General features: G+C 37.6%; 3 protein-coding genes across 4 annotated transcripts in view; 1 reads left to right on the top strand and 2 right to left on the bottom strand.

The window, feature by feature from the left end:
- Positions 1–433: 433 nt before the first annotated feature.
- LOC103505733 (metallophosphoesterase 1) lies at positions 434–6,087 on the top strand. Of its 2 annotated transcripts, none has more exons than XM_017442566.2 (8): positions 434–845; positions 1,193–1,373; positions 2,231–2,372; positions 2,646–2,812; positions 3,424–3,506; positions 4,167–4,289; positions 4,452–4,595; positions 5,199–6,087. In XM_017442566.2, the coding sequence occupies exons 1-8, from the start codon at positions 732–734 to the stop codon at positions 5,364–5,366; spliced, it is 1,122 nt and encodes a 373-aa protein (XP_017298055.1). In that variant the 5' UTR covers positions 434–731; the 3' UTR covers positions 5,367–6,087. The 2 variants fall into 2 exon arrangements, with proteins under 2 accessions (XP_017298055.1, XP_026676802.1); XM_026821001.1 differs by lacking the exon at positions 3,424–3,506 and adding an exon at positions 3,075–3,157.
- A 1,502-nt stretch (positions 6,088–7,589) lies between these two features.
- On the bottom strand, positions 7,590–9,643 carry LOC103505732 (toll-like receptor 8). Its single transcript, XM_008470088.2, has 5 exons — positions 9,378–9,643; positions 8,988–9,221; positions 8,761–8,876; positions 8,181–8,363; positions 7,590–8,033 (listed from the first exon to the last, which is right to left on the bottom strand). Exons 1-5 carry the CDS (start codon positions 9,546–9,548, stop codon positions 7,790–7,792), a joined length of 948 nt encoding a protein of 315 aa, XP_008468310.1. The 5' UTR covers positions 9,549–9,643; the 3' UTR covers positions 7,590–7,789.
- A 984-nt stretch (positions 9,644–10,627) lies between these two features.
- LOC103505742 (GTP-binding protein 128up-like) overlaps positions 10,628–11,980 on the bottom strand; it is a 14,094-nt gene continuing 12,741 nt past the window's right edge. The window contains exon 4 of the mRNA XM_008470099.2: positions 10,628–10,794. Within this exon, the coding sequence (XP_008468321.1) occupies positions 10,628–10,794 (167 nt within the window). The remainder of the gene's footprint in view (positions 10,795–11,980) is intronic.

Genomic DNA, 11,980 nt, shown 5'->3' with positions numbered 1-11,980 from the left:
CAATGCGCGCACAGAGTACAGAGGTGTATTTAGATAACTCTGTGGCTGCGCGTAAGTACCGCCAAATTTTAAAACTGTTTAACTGTACTGTATACTGTACTGATGTACTCACTCTCACTATCACTAGCTGTATTTGAATTTTGAATCAGTTTTCAATCAAATTTTAGATTTTTCATTTTTTAAAGAAAATACAAATTTTCGACTTTTGAAAAAATTTGAAAAGACGCGGTTGAATTTCTTGGTAGTAGTCCAAAGAAGAATAAAAAATCTCCTGCCGCTAGCGGCGAAATTCATCGCAAGAAAAAATCGCTTGGTTGCCGCGCGGCAGCCGCAAAATAAAAACCGTGCGGTTTTGGTGTGTCTAGGCCTTGTGGCTGCGCGTAAGTACCGCCAAATTTTAAAACTGTTTAACTGTACTGTGTACTGTACTGTACTCACTATCACTAGCTGTATTTGAATCAGTTTTCAAATATTTTCAATCAAATTTTAGATTTTTCATTTTATCTCCTTTTATCATTTTGAACTAGTCTAGCAGTCTACCAGTTTTGCGTCAAAGAGTTCTGTGAGAATGTGTTTAACCCAGATGTGTCATATATCTTTTATCTGATAGGTAATACCTACCCACCCCATCAAGATGAATTAAAATCTGGGTGGTACCTCCAGTACCTTATCTCAGTATACTTACATACCTACCTTAATGAATTTGAAATGTATAACTGTAGCATTTAACCATGCGTTTGCGGTATTGGCATTTGTGTCAACCCTTGCTGGTGAAAGTCTGCCTATTTCTAATAGGAGTCTTCATATTTTGTGAGCACTTTGTGTACCAACTTGTGCTTTGGCAGGTGAGTGGAAGAACTGTGCTAGCATGGTTTCATTATGGTAGATGTTTACAGCCATTTGATATTTAAGTATGTACACCAAAGTTTGTTGAAACATGAGACCTGATCAAGCCAAAAATCTATGGATCAAGTGTACCTGATAGAACTGCCACACACTCATCAGGTCTGTCAGGTGGCACTCATTGAATTTTCATCAATTATTAGGTCTCTTTCAGGTCACCTAAGAGACACTATTGCTGCCACACACTATCAGACAGACCTGTTCAGGTGTACATGTCAGGTCTATCTGACAGTGGGCGGCTGTAGAAAATGCTGCCCACTTTAAATTAAATGCTTATGTTTCTTTTCAGTGCAACTGGCCTGCATCTCCTGAATCCATCAATAACATAAAAGCTATTTTCATAGCAGATACACATCTATTAGGACCATTCAGAGGTCATTGGTTTGACAAACTACGACGTGAATGGCAGATGTACAAAACATTCCAGACTGCTGTGGCACTGCATCAGCCTGAACATATTTTTGTCTTAGGTAATTAAATTGGTGCCCTATAGTATTGTAACATTAACATGGTAAATACTGAAATAGGGTATGTCTAGGGTAGTTTAAAGATGAAAAAATTTGAGACCCCTTCTGGGAACCTAGCTGGCCCAAGTTCCTTGGAGTTCGGGGTGCACTCAGCCTCGTGAGGACAATTGAGTAGCTACTTTAATCGAGTAGCGACCAGTGGCGGCATTACAAGTCGAGGATTTCGCTAAATCAAGGTTCGTTATATCGAGGATTTCGCTATATCAAGGTTCGTTATATCGAGGATTTCGCTATATCGAGGTTCGTTATATTGAGGCTCCACTGTAATGCCATAACATTAATATACATAGGTAATATATTATTATGTACACTTGTACTGTGCAATGTACATAGGTAGTTAGGTATACTGGTTTTGTGTGTCTGAACCTAGGCTATGAGCAGATCTGTTATGTATGTATGACATGCCCAAGTTCACTTTGGCTGGGATCTAAAGTTCTAGAACAGGGGTTTCCAACTTCCATGTGTATGTGGGCCACATGCTACATTGGGAGGTACTTCACGGGCCACATATGTACCTACATAGGGGAGCACCCCCCCCCAAACTTTCCAGAAATGCAGTCCAATTGAATTTTGAGTGCCACAGGCCAAATTTTTCAAAAAGTAATCAAAGATTTTTGCCTTTTTTCACATTTAGATAAGTTTTGTACAAATCTCATGCAGGCCGCTAGTTGGAAACCCCTGTTCTAGAAAATAGTTGTTTTTTTTTTTTTAGTTTTAAAATGTTGGCCTGTCTGTATGATCTAGGGAACCAATCATTCATAATTATGGCAGCCCAAAATTATATAACTCTTCAATTTCAGGCGACTTACTAGATGAAGGCCAGTATGTGGGTGGAGAAGATTTTGACAATTATGTGAGGAGATTTTATTCTCTGTTCTCCACTCCAGACGGTACTGAACTTCATGTGGTTCCTGGTAATCATGACATGGGCTTTCACTACAGGTGGGTAGGTACCTTAACTTCCTTGGTAGATGAGATTTCGACTATTTACTTTAATCCTCCTGTTCTTGTTACTGGAATTGGAATTTATTGCATAACAAGGATATAATAGTAAGTGTCAAACTAGCATAACCCAAGAGTAAAGTCTATAGACTAAAGATAATTGACAGAAGTGAGAGAGAAAGAGAGAGAGCATGCTACTTATTTTTACATTCATGAAAAGGTCCATAGGTATAATAAATAGGTAATTATAACATGTAAATTTTATAATTCCAGATTACATCCCTATTTGAATGACCGTTTCTCAAGGGCTTTCAACTCATCCATGGTCAAATTACTTTCCATCAAAGGCAGCTATTTTGTTCTGATCAACAGCATGGCTCTAGAAGGAGATGGCTGTTTTCTATGCAAGCCTGCTCAGGATAGGATTAGCCTTATTTCTGGTAGAGTTCTTTTTTCTTCTGATAGAATTTTTTGATCTCAAAGGCTATCTTGGGGTTCTCAGGATTATTACTTGTCACCGCTGCTGTAAAAACAGCTACATCCTCTGGATATATGTAGGTTGATTTTTGATAGTACAGGTATTTTTTACAAGACTTTCTGATTATAAGTAGACAGGAGCATAGTTGGTACGTACATAGGTAGGTACTTTTTTTGTGGACCTAACATTAACTTACATATTTTTTCCGTTTGTTTTGGTTTCAGCTAAACTAAAATGCAGTAGAAAAGATAGGGAATGTCCAAAATCTATGAAGCTTGGATCTTACAGCCAGCCCATCATTCTACAGGTTCTTCTGATAGAATTTTTTGATCTCAAAGGCTATCTTGGGGTTCTCAGGATTATTACTTGTCACCGCTGCTGTAAAAACAGCTACATCGGTCCCTCCTCTGGATATATTTATGTAGGTTGATTTTTGATAGTACAGGTATTTTTTACAAGACTTTCTGATTATAAGTAGACAGGAGCATAGTTGGTAGGTACATAGGTAGGTAGGTACTTTTTTTGGGGACCTAACATTAACTTACATATTTTTTCCGTTTGTTTTGGTTTCAGCTAAACTAAAATGCTGTAGAAAAGATAGGGAATGTCCAAAATCTATGAAGCTTGGATCTTACAGCCAGCCCATCATTCTACAGGTAGACCATCCTACAAATATGTGCACCCACTTCTGTGTTTGAGAGTACTTTACCCTCAACTTGGAGGTGCTAGGTTCAAATTCTGACTGGAGTAGAATCAGATCACACCTGTATACTTTGTATAGAAAAGAAGGTAGATAGTAAAATGGTGTGCTACAGGGGGAGGGGGGAAAGATGAGGTCAAAGCAGACACACAGATTGACTTTGTATAGAAAAGAAGGTAGATAGTAAAATGGTGTGCTACAGGGGGAGGGGGGAAAGATGAGGTCAAAGCAGACACACAGATTGAGGAGAATTAAACTGATTTTCCAGTCCTATGCTGGTAGTGTAAGTAAAGTAACCATAGTATTTTGGTGGGATATTAACCAGCCTACAGAGCCCTCGAGAGGCTCCAAACAGACATCAAAGGGTCACCCCTCTAGATATCAACCACGCACGACGTTGCTCAACTTCAGTGATCTATCAGGAACTAATGCAGTCAAAAAGCCACTGGCTTCACTTATAAAATGCACCTACACATGGAACCTAGACCACTTTGTTAAAGCAGGCATGGTTTGGCTTGTGTTTGCAGCATTTTCCCTTGTACAGAGAATCGGACGAGGAGTGTTCTGGACCAGACTCCGCCTGTTAAAGCAGGCATGGTTTGGCTTGTGTTTGCAGCATTTTCCCTTGTACAGAGAATCGGACGAGGAGTGTTCTGGACCAGACTCCGCGCCTGATATTGAGAAGAGGAAAAAGTTCAGACAGCGCTGGGAATGTATATCAAAGGAGTCTACAGATATGGTAATTGTTTACATCTTGTTATTCCCAGCTTTCCTAGATACAGACACTCAGATTTAGGCCAGTCTAACTGTTCAATACAAACACTTGGGTTTAGGTAGGACTTGGAAGGAGCCCAGATATTGTTAATTATTATTAAGATAATGTGCTCCTCTACTATTGCAGCTTTTGGACTATCTGAATCCAAGATTGGTGATTGATGGTCATACTCACAACGGGTGTCATAAATACCACGCCTATGGTAAAGTCCATGAGTATACAGTGCCTTCATTTAGCTGGAGAAACAAGAACAATCCCAGCTTTCTCATGGTAAGTCAAATAAAGTTGATAAGCAGGAGAAAAGAAATTAAAATACCTCGTACCTACTGTATTTCGTTCAGTGTTACCTCGCACTCATGGTAAGTCAAATAAAGTTGATAAGCAGGAGAAAAGAAATTAAAATACCTCGTACCTACTGTATTTCGTTCAGTGTTACCTCGCGTACTGTATTTCGTTCAGTGTTACCTCTCATACCTATGCCTCCTAGAACACTTGATATATATGTCAGAGCTTTATATTTTTACAAAGTGGTCTTTGTATATCTTTGTATTTACAAATATATCAATAAAGAGGTGCTCTAGTAAACTGTTGGTATAATGGAATAACTTGTTCTAAACTGACGGTCTAAATAAAGCACTACTTACTTATACTCATGTTGAAATTTGAATATGAAGGGCGACCTAGCGACAAGAAGAAACCTTAAGCTAGTCAAGTGCCTTGAGCTTCATTGTTATGAGTGAAAACTACCCACATGGTCTTTTCATTAATTAGCCATGACCATGACTGTCTTGTATGTGTGTGCTTTTATATACCGGCAATATTGCTTAGCAATGACCCTTAGAAATGTTCAATGTGTTCTCCATCTGTTGACAGGGCATTATTTCTCCAGACCATTTCAACATATCCAAGTGCTACATGCCTGAAGAGACTACGGTGCTCTTGATCTATGCTGTCAGTATTATTCTAGTCATTATTTACTCCGTGTACAAAATAAAATCTAGGACCATTTATATTCGAAAATATTCTTCCCATATGAAATAGCATATTTTTGTTGCTGTAAAATACGAACTTTAGAAATCTTGTTGCATTTCTAATGGACTAAGGTAACTTTTATTATTATTTAAAGGAGAAGTTACGTTATTCCATTCATTAGATGTGCGATGTGTCTTCATAATATTTAGTTCAAGAATTAGGTAAATCAAAACAATCGTTACCTAGAGTTCACACATTGCAATCTATCCAAAGATCAACCTGTACTGAAATTCTAACCGTACAGTTCTCCCTATTCAGTTGTGAATCTTTGTAGCTCAATCCTTTGGATAAATTGTAACATGAGTGACTACTGACTAACCTGCTAATGCCAGAAATCCAATATACCTCAATAGCTGTGTGGATAAAGATACCTAGATCAGACATGAACAAAACCAGTGCAATTTAAGTAACTTTTAATTAGGTACATTCAGTCTTTTATTTTTAATTTTAACAAATTTATGGGATATTTTATTTCCAAGGGTTATGTGGTAGAGAACTCCTCCGGTGTTAAACTCGCCTAGTGGTTACCTTCCATTCAAGAGTCCATTATTATTATTATAGTACCCATTTTCATTTACGGGTATATTCATAATATTCGTCAGGTTGGAGGGTAGCGCGTCTGCCTTGTAAGCGCTAGGTCGATGGTTCGCTTCCCATCCGGGGCGGATTTCATCCTAAACAGATAAAGTTAGTTCTCGGATACCTAAGCCGGTTTTCTCCTATCCAGTCCTTCTCTCTTTTCTTTCGGGGTTGGAGGGTAGCGCGTCTGCCTTGTAAGCGCTAGGTCGATGGTTCGCTTCCCATCCGGGGCGGATTTCATCCTAAACAGATAAAGTTCGTTCTCGGATACCTAAGCTGGTTTTCTCCTATTCAGTCCTTCTCTCTTTTATTTTGAAACATTCAGTCTTTTATTTTTAATTTTAACAAATTTATGGGATATTTTATTTCCAAGGGTTATGTGGTAGAGAACTCCTCCGGTGTTAACCTCGCCTAGTGGTTACCTTCCACTCAAGAGTCCATCATTATTATTATTATAGTAGGTACCCATTTTCATTTACGGGTGTATTCATAATATTCGTCAGCTTACATAGGTAATATATTATTATGTACACTTGTACTGTGCAATGTACATAGGTAGTTAGGTATACTGGTTTTGTGTGTCTGAACCTAGCTATGAGCAGATCTGTTATGTATGACAATAAATAGGTATTACCTATAGATTGGGACTTGGCACTGGTACCTAGCAGTCGTACCAACTTTCTAAACACAACAATACCTCTCCAGCAACCACAATGTAACTGGATGGTGGTTATTTGTTAGTGAACTCTAGTTGTCTGGATATTACATAGTAAAATCTGCCATAGTATGATAGTAGTTAGGTACCTAGTAATTGAGATATTTATTTTGTATTTGTATCATCTGCTGAAAACGACCTGCCTCGGTAGTGTAGTGGTCAAGGCGCTCGCCTGGTAAACAGGAGACCTGATCAGGTGTCCTTGTAGTCAGGTCTCCCTGATAGTGAGTGTGGCTACCCCAAATAAACAAGATAGATTCAACCCGCCGGGAATCGAACCCGGGACCCATTAAACCACAGAGGTTACCTTTAAAGGTTAGTTAGGTTATTAGAATGATAGATAGGTATAGGTAACAATGGTAACATACCTGATTAGTTGATGACTGTTAATTAACTCAACACGGGGATGTGTTAGAAAATCCCCATCACATATCAGGCTGAGCTGTTTTCTTACACATTAGAGCCACCTATTAAATTAAATTAGTAAGTCAGTTTTACTGTGGCTGAACTGTTTTCTTACACATTAGAGCCACCTATTAAATTAAATTAGTAAGTCAGTTTTACTGTGGCTGAGCTGTTTTCTTACACATTAGAGGCCACCTATGAAATTGAATTAGTAAGTCAGTGTTACTGTGTTAGGTTGTTACTCGGGTAGGTAGGTATAGTTACCTATTTATTAAGGTTACAGATAGATATTTAGGTACAGGTACCTACATACACTACTTACACTGTTGGTAAGTATAGGTATCCAATTACGTTGTATAGGTTAGGTAGATAGGTAGGTAACTCGAGGGAAAAATTGCACCAGAGGTAAGTAGGTACCTAAATTGAACCTGTACACAAGAATATACATAATTGCAGTGCGGAATCGGCGGGAACGACCTGATTATTAGTGTTAAAAAGCGCCTAAAGGGGGTCAAAAAAAGCAGTATACCTACCTCTTTCAGTTGTATATTATTTGACCACTTGGTTATCTATTGGACATTAAGTTACCTTACATTTTCATCTCATTGGAAGACCAATCTGTCCATCTTGAAATAGGTCATCAGAGGGACGAGTGGAGACAATACTTTCATAGGTGCAGTGTCAACACGAGAGCACTAGAAATAATAGGTACTATTGCTTTTTCCTTTTTCTTCTATCCACACTTTTTGGTTTTATTAACACAAGGCTGATAGAGAATGTTGACCCGTCCTACATTGGCCATCCTCTGGTGTGTGATATGATTGGACCAATCTGACCATAGAGCTTCCTCTTTGAAATGACCACTGACCAGACGGTCATCTTCAGAGTACACAATACGTCCACACTTGCAGTGGTTGATGTGATTGAAAAGGTAAATGATGAGGCTCTCTGGACATGTCTTTGGAGTTAGTTTAAATCTGTGAGGGAAGGAAAAAAACCGTCATTAGAAAAAAAATAAAATAAAAAATAAACTAATGCCCAATAGGTAATAATAAAATTAAAATCCAATTTTATATTTATACTTGTCTTATGACCTATGAGAGTAAAAAAATAGTGATTGTTACCTATTGGGGAATACAAATTTGGCAGCCAAACTCTTGAGAGATGGAAAACTGGTATAGTTTGATGTCAGTGGAAAATCATGGGGTGTATGAACAAATGGGACTATGAATGTATCAAGTGAATGCTTAAAAGATTCAACACTTGCAGGTAGGAACATCAAAGTATTCATTGACAGATCCAAAACTCTGAAAATAAAAACAATAGAAAAGCAGGATAGACATATTAAAGAATATTGATCCTTTAAATTGCATATTTAAATATAATGAAAATAATAATAATTAAAAAAATAAACTTCGTTAAAGATAATGATGAAAATGTGTGCAGTTCACTAAAATCCTAATTAATGAACTCTACCCCCCCACCAAGCACTTGATTGTGTTATCTCAATAGTCACATACATACTTCTCAAGACCAACTTCAGTGGTGAGCTGGTGAGCAAGGTGGACTTTGGAGGTTGGTGGTTCAAGTCCAAGTGAAGTAATAAAATTTAGTGTAGTTTATTGAGCAGGGAACCACATTTGTGACAAACATTTATGCTTAACACAAGTAAAATTCCTTTTTAGTTACATACTTCTTACTTACCTGAGTTTGGGAAAGCTAGTACACAGCCATATGGGCATTGTAATGAGATTGGTGGATTCTAGATGTAACTCTATCAGGTTGTAAAACTTATATGTGGTGGTAGGCAACTTTATCATCTGAAAAAAATATAAAAAATAAAGTTTAGAGTTTTTTAGGGTAAAAGAAAATGGTTTAAAAAAATCAGTGATAATATGGTGATATTAAATTAAATTAAATTAACCATGTACCTTATTATGGCTTAGAACCAGTTTATTGAGAGTTTTCTGTATGCAAGGTTTTTTCATCCAAGACCAGTTAGATTGATGAGTAAGTTGATTATGAGATAAGTTTAACTCTCCTAGTGGTAAATTTCCCAGATATTCAGGAAGATTAGTCAGACAGTTGTTGGAAAGATCCAGAACCTTCAATTGAAGCAAGGGTCTCATTTTGTTGCCTATGTCATCAAGAGCAATGTTAGAGGCCTGTAAGAACAACAGAAAATTCAAGTTTAAAAACGGTTTTTAAATATATGTAAAAAAGTTCCTAATGATTTTACCATGACATGGGTATGTGATTCTCTTGGTTCATGAAATGTAGATATGCTTTTTAACTGATGAGAAAAGGATATTCCATTTTACCATCAATGAAGTGAGGGTCCTTGGAAATTCATGCCAATATTCTTTGACAGTATTAACAATGAGGCTAGTCTTGGGTTTCATGGGAATCTTGGTGTCTTGTGGATTTATCACATGGGTGGTGTTGATTGGTTCATTTTTCAGAACTTTCATAAGTATTGTGAGGAAAGACATCAGGGTTCTGCCATCTTCATGAGAGATAATAATATCTTCTGGAGGACTTTTGAATCTGATGGTCGCCTTTCCTTCCTTGATGAATTTGGTGAATAATTTCTAGTGCTCTCGTGTTGACACTGCACCTATGAAAGTATTGTCTCCACTCGTCCCTCTGATGACCTATTTCAAGATGGACAGATTGGTCTTCCAATGAGATGAAAATGTAAGGTAACTTAATGTCCAATAGATAACCAAGTGGTCAAATAATATACAACTGATAGAGGTAGGTATACTGCTTTTTTTTGCCCCTCTTTAGGCGCTTTTTAACACTAATAATCAGGTCGTTCCCGCCGATTCCGCACTGCAATTATGTATATTCTTGTGTACAGGTTCAATTTATTCAAAAAGCTGCTCACGTTTAGATTTTAGACTGTTTTTAGAACGCTTCAATGATACAAATGTACATACTATTTATCTGACAAAAACCGCAAAAATGTACTTTTTAAGTATATTTTTATTTTAAATACTTTTACAATAATACTCGTATATCTATTTTAATAATAATAAAATCAACAGAAATAGGAATGTGTTTGACTTTTATGTTGTACCTATGTGATTGGACAGCATGTCCATTTTGATTAATTTAATCCTTCCTTAAATGATTGTGTACCCCCTTTTCACTCCCAACCAATTTTCTGTAAGGAGCATACAGATGTCTTTATTCTTACACAAGCCGGTAGATAACATAGTATTCATAAAATGACATAGTAAAGATTTTAAACAATGAAAGTTATCTTTTATATCTATTAGTCTTATGTTATAAATAAAAAAAACTCTTGACTTAATAAATAAAAAAACTTAATAAATAAAAAAAACTCTTGACTTTTAGTTTTACAAATGTAATATATTTTATCTTTACGCGTATTTCGGGTGCTACCCCGAATTAATTCTCAAGATGATATTTAATTGCAACCTTAATTAAATATCATCTTGAGAATGGGGTAACACCCGAAATTCGCGTATAGATAAAACTCGCACTTCGTGCTCGACCCCCCGGGGGCTTCGCGTGTTCGCTACGCGGAGGAGACAAAACTGGGTCAATATGGCCGACTCTTTTTCATCTTTAACCCCCTGGCTGCCAAGTAATGGCGCCACCACTCTTGCTGCCACGAGCGCTTACGTAGTTTCCACTTTCGGGGATTTTGTCGTTTCTCCGGGGATTTTGTCGTTTCTCCGGGGATTTTCAGTTGTGTGAGGGATACAACTGGAATTAAGGGAGGATATTATTAAGATATTAAGGAGCGCGGTAGCGCTCCGCCCCGCCAAGTCAAGAAAGTTTGACCGCGCTCCGCCATATTGTAATTGTATTGAGGGAAATGAAAAAAATGTTTCGTAATTTCTCCACTAGACGTCGTCATGTTTGTTGAATTTCCACATTTTACCCCCACTCCTGACGCAGAGTGAACGCCGCATCGATGCGGCGTAGGAATGAAAAACAGACCATTTTAAGCGAGTGGAAACATTGTGGGTAAACATGATCGAGCTTGGCACCTAGGGTGTTGAAGATAAAAAGAGTCGGCCATATTGATCCGTTTTTGTTTCGCATAGACCACAATAATAGTAGTAGCCTACTGCTGGAGTAATGGGACTTTTCAGTCCTATGCGAGCAGTATAAATAAGCACTATTATTATTATTATTATTACTATTATTATGTCTTATAGTAATTACAGATTACTTATTTCTTAAGATAGGTAAGTACTCAAACGGACCGTAGGTATTTTTTGGCATCATAAAAAGAAACTCGTCGCTTCTATTGAAGCGACGAGTTCTCTTGATTGATATTACCGTCACGTAATTTGGCAGTGTCGATATTTTTCTATTATTGCCAATATGTTACTACGTAGTAGGTACGACCAAATTTGGCTCGGAATAAAAAATGGATATCCAAACTTATGTCTTATTGTTGGCACACGGGCAAAATCTGAAATTGGCACATGGGTGATTGCAAGATTGCTACACAAAATTTATTGTAGATAGGTAGGTATGTATGTAGGTAAATGTAAATGCAGTTTCTTTGTGTTATTATGTCACAACTTTGGTGCTCACCGCAGCATTGTAGGATCTTCCCAATATCTCAATAATCCTAAAATCCAATGTTTACCTACCATGCTGGCACCGGTCGCTATGCGCATATATATGTCATAGCTACTCATTTTCCTCACGAGGCTGCGTGGGCTCCGCAACAGCCAGTCACGGAATCAATCATTTGCATGATACAAATTTCTTGACTCCGCCGGGAATCGAACCCGGGTCTCCCGCGTGCAAGGCGAGCGCAGTGACCACTACGCCATGGGAGCTGACATTTGAAGTCTAAAATAGGACGTGTACTTTATTAATCCTTTATGCATTAAAAAAAAAAAAAAAAAAAAAAAAAAAAAATAAAAAAAAA

The sequence above is a fragment of the Diaphorina citri genome, unplaced genomic scaffold (genome assembly GCF_000475195.1).
Source record: "Diaphorina citri unplaced genomic scaffold, Diaci psyllid genome assembly version 1.1 scaffold192, whole genome shotgun sequence".
NCBI lineage: Eukaryota > Metazoa > Arthropoda > Insecta > Hemiptera > Psyllidae > Diaphorina > Diaphorina citri.
This window is presented reverse-complemented; position numbering and strand designations above follow the sequence as displayed.

Bases quoted from the DNA above. Each gene is read 5' to 3' on its own strand.
- LOC103505732 (XM_008470088.2), bottom strand. From the start codon at position 9,548: ATGTCTTTCCTCACAATACTTATGAAAGTTCTGAAAAATGAACCAATC. The intron at 9,222-9,377 runs GTAAAATGGAAT...TTGTTCTTACAG, and splicing joins GGACCCTCACTTCATTGATG to GCCTCTAACATTGCTCTTGA. The intron at 8,877-8,987 runs GTACATGGTTAA...TATTTTTTTCAG, and splicing joins TGGTTCTAAGCCATAATAAG to ATGATAAAGTTGCCTACCAC.
- LOC103505733 (XM_017442566.2), top strand. From the start codon at position 732: ATGCGTTTGCGGTATTGGCATTTGTGTCAACCCTTGCTGGTGAAAGTC. The intron at 4,290-4,451 runs GTAATTGTTTAC...CTACTATTGCAG, and splicing joins CAAAGGAGTCTACAGATATG to CTTTTGGACTATCTGAATCC. The intron at 4,596-5,198 runs GTAAGTCAAATA...ATCTGTTGACAG, and splicing joins ACAATCCCAGCTTTCTCATG to GGCATTATTTCTCCAGACCA.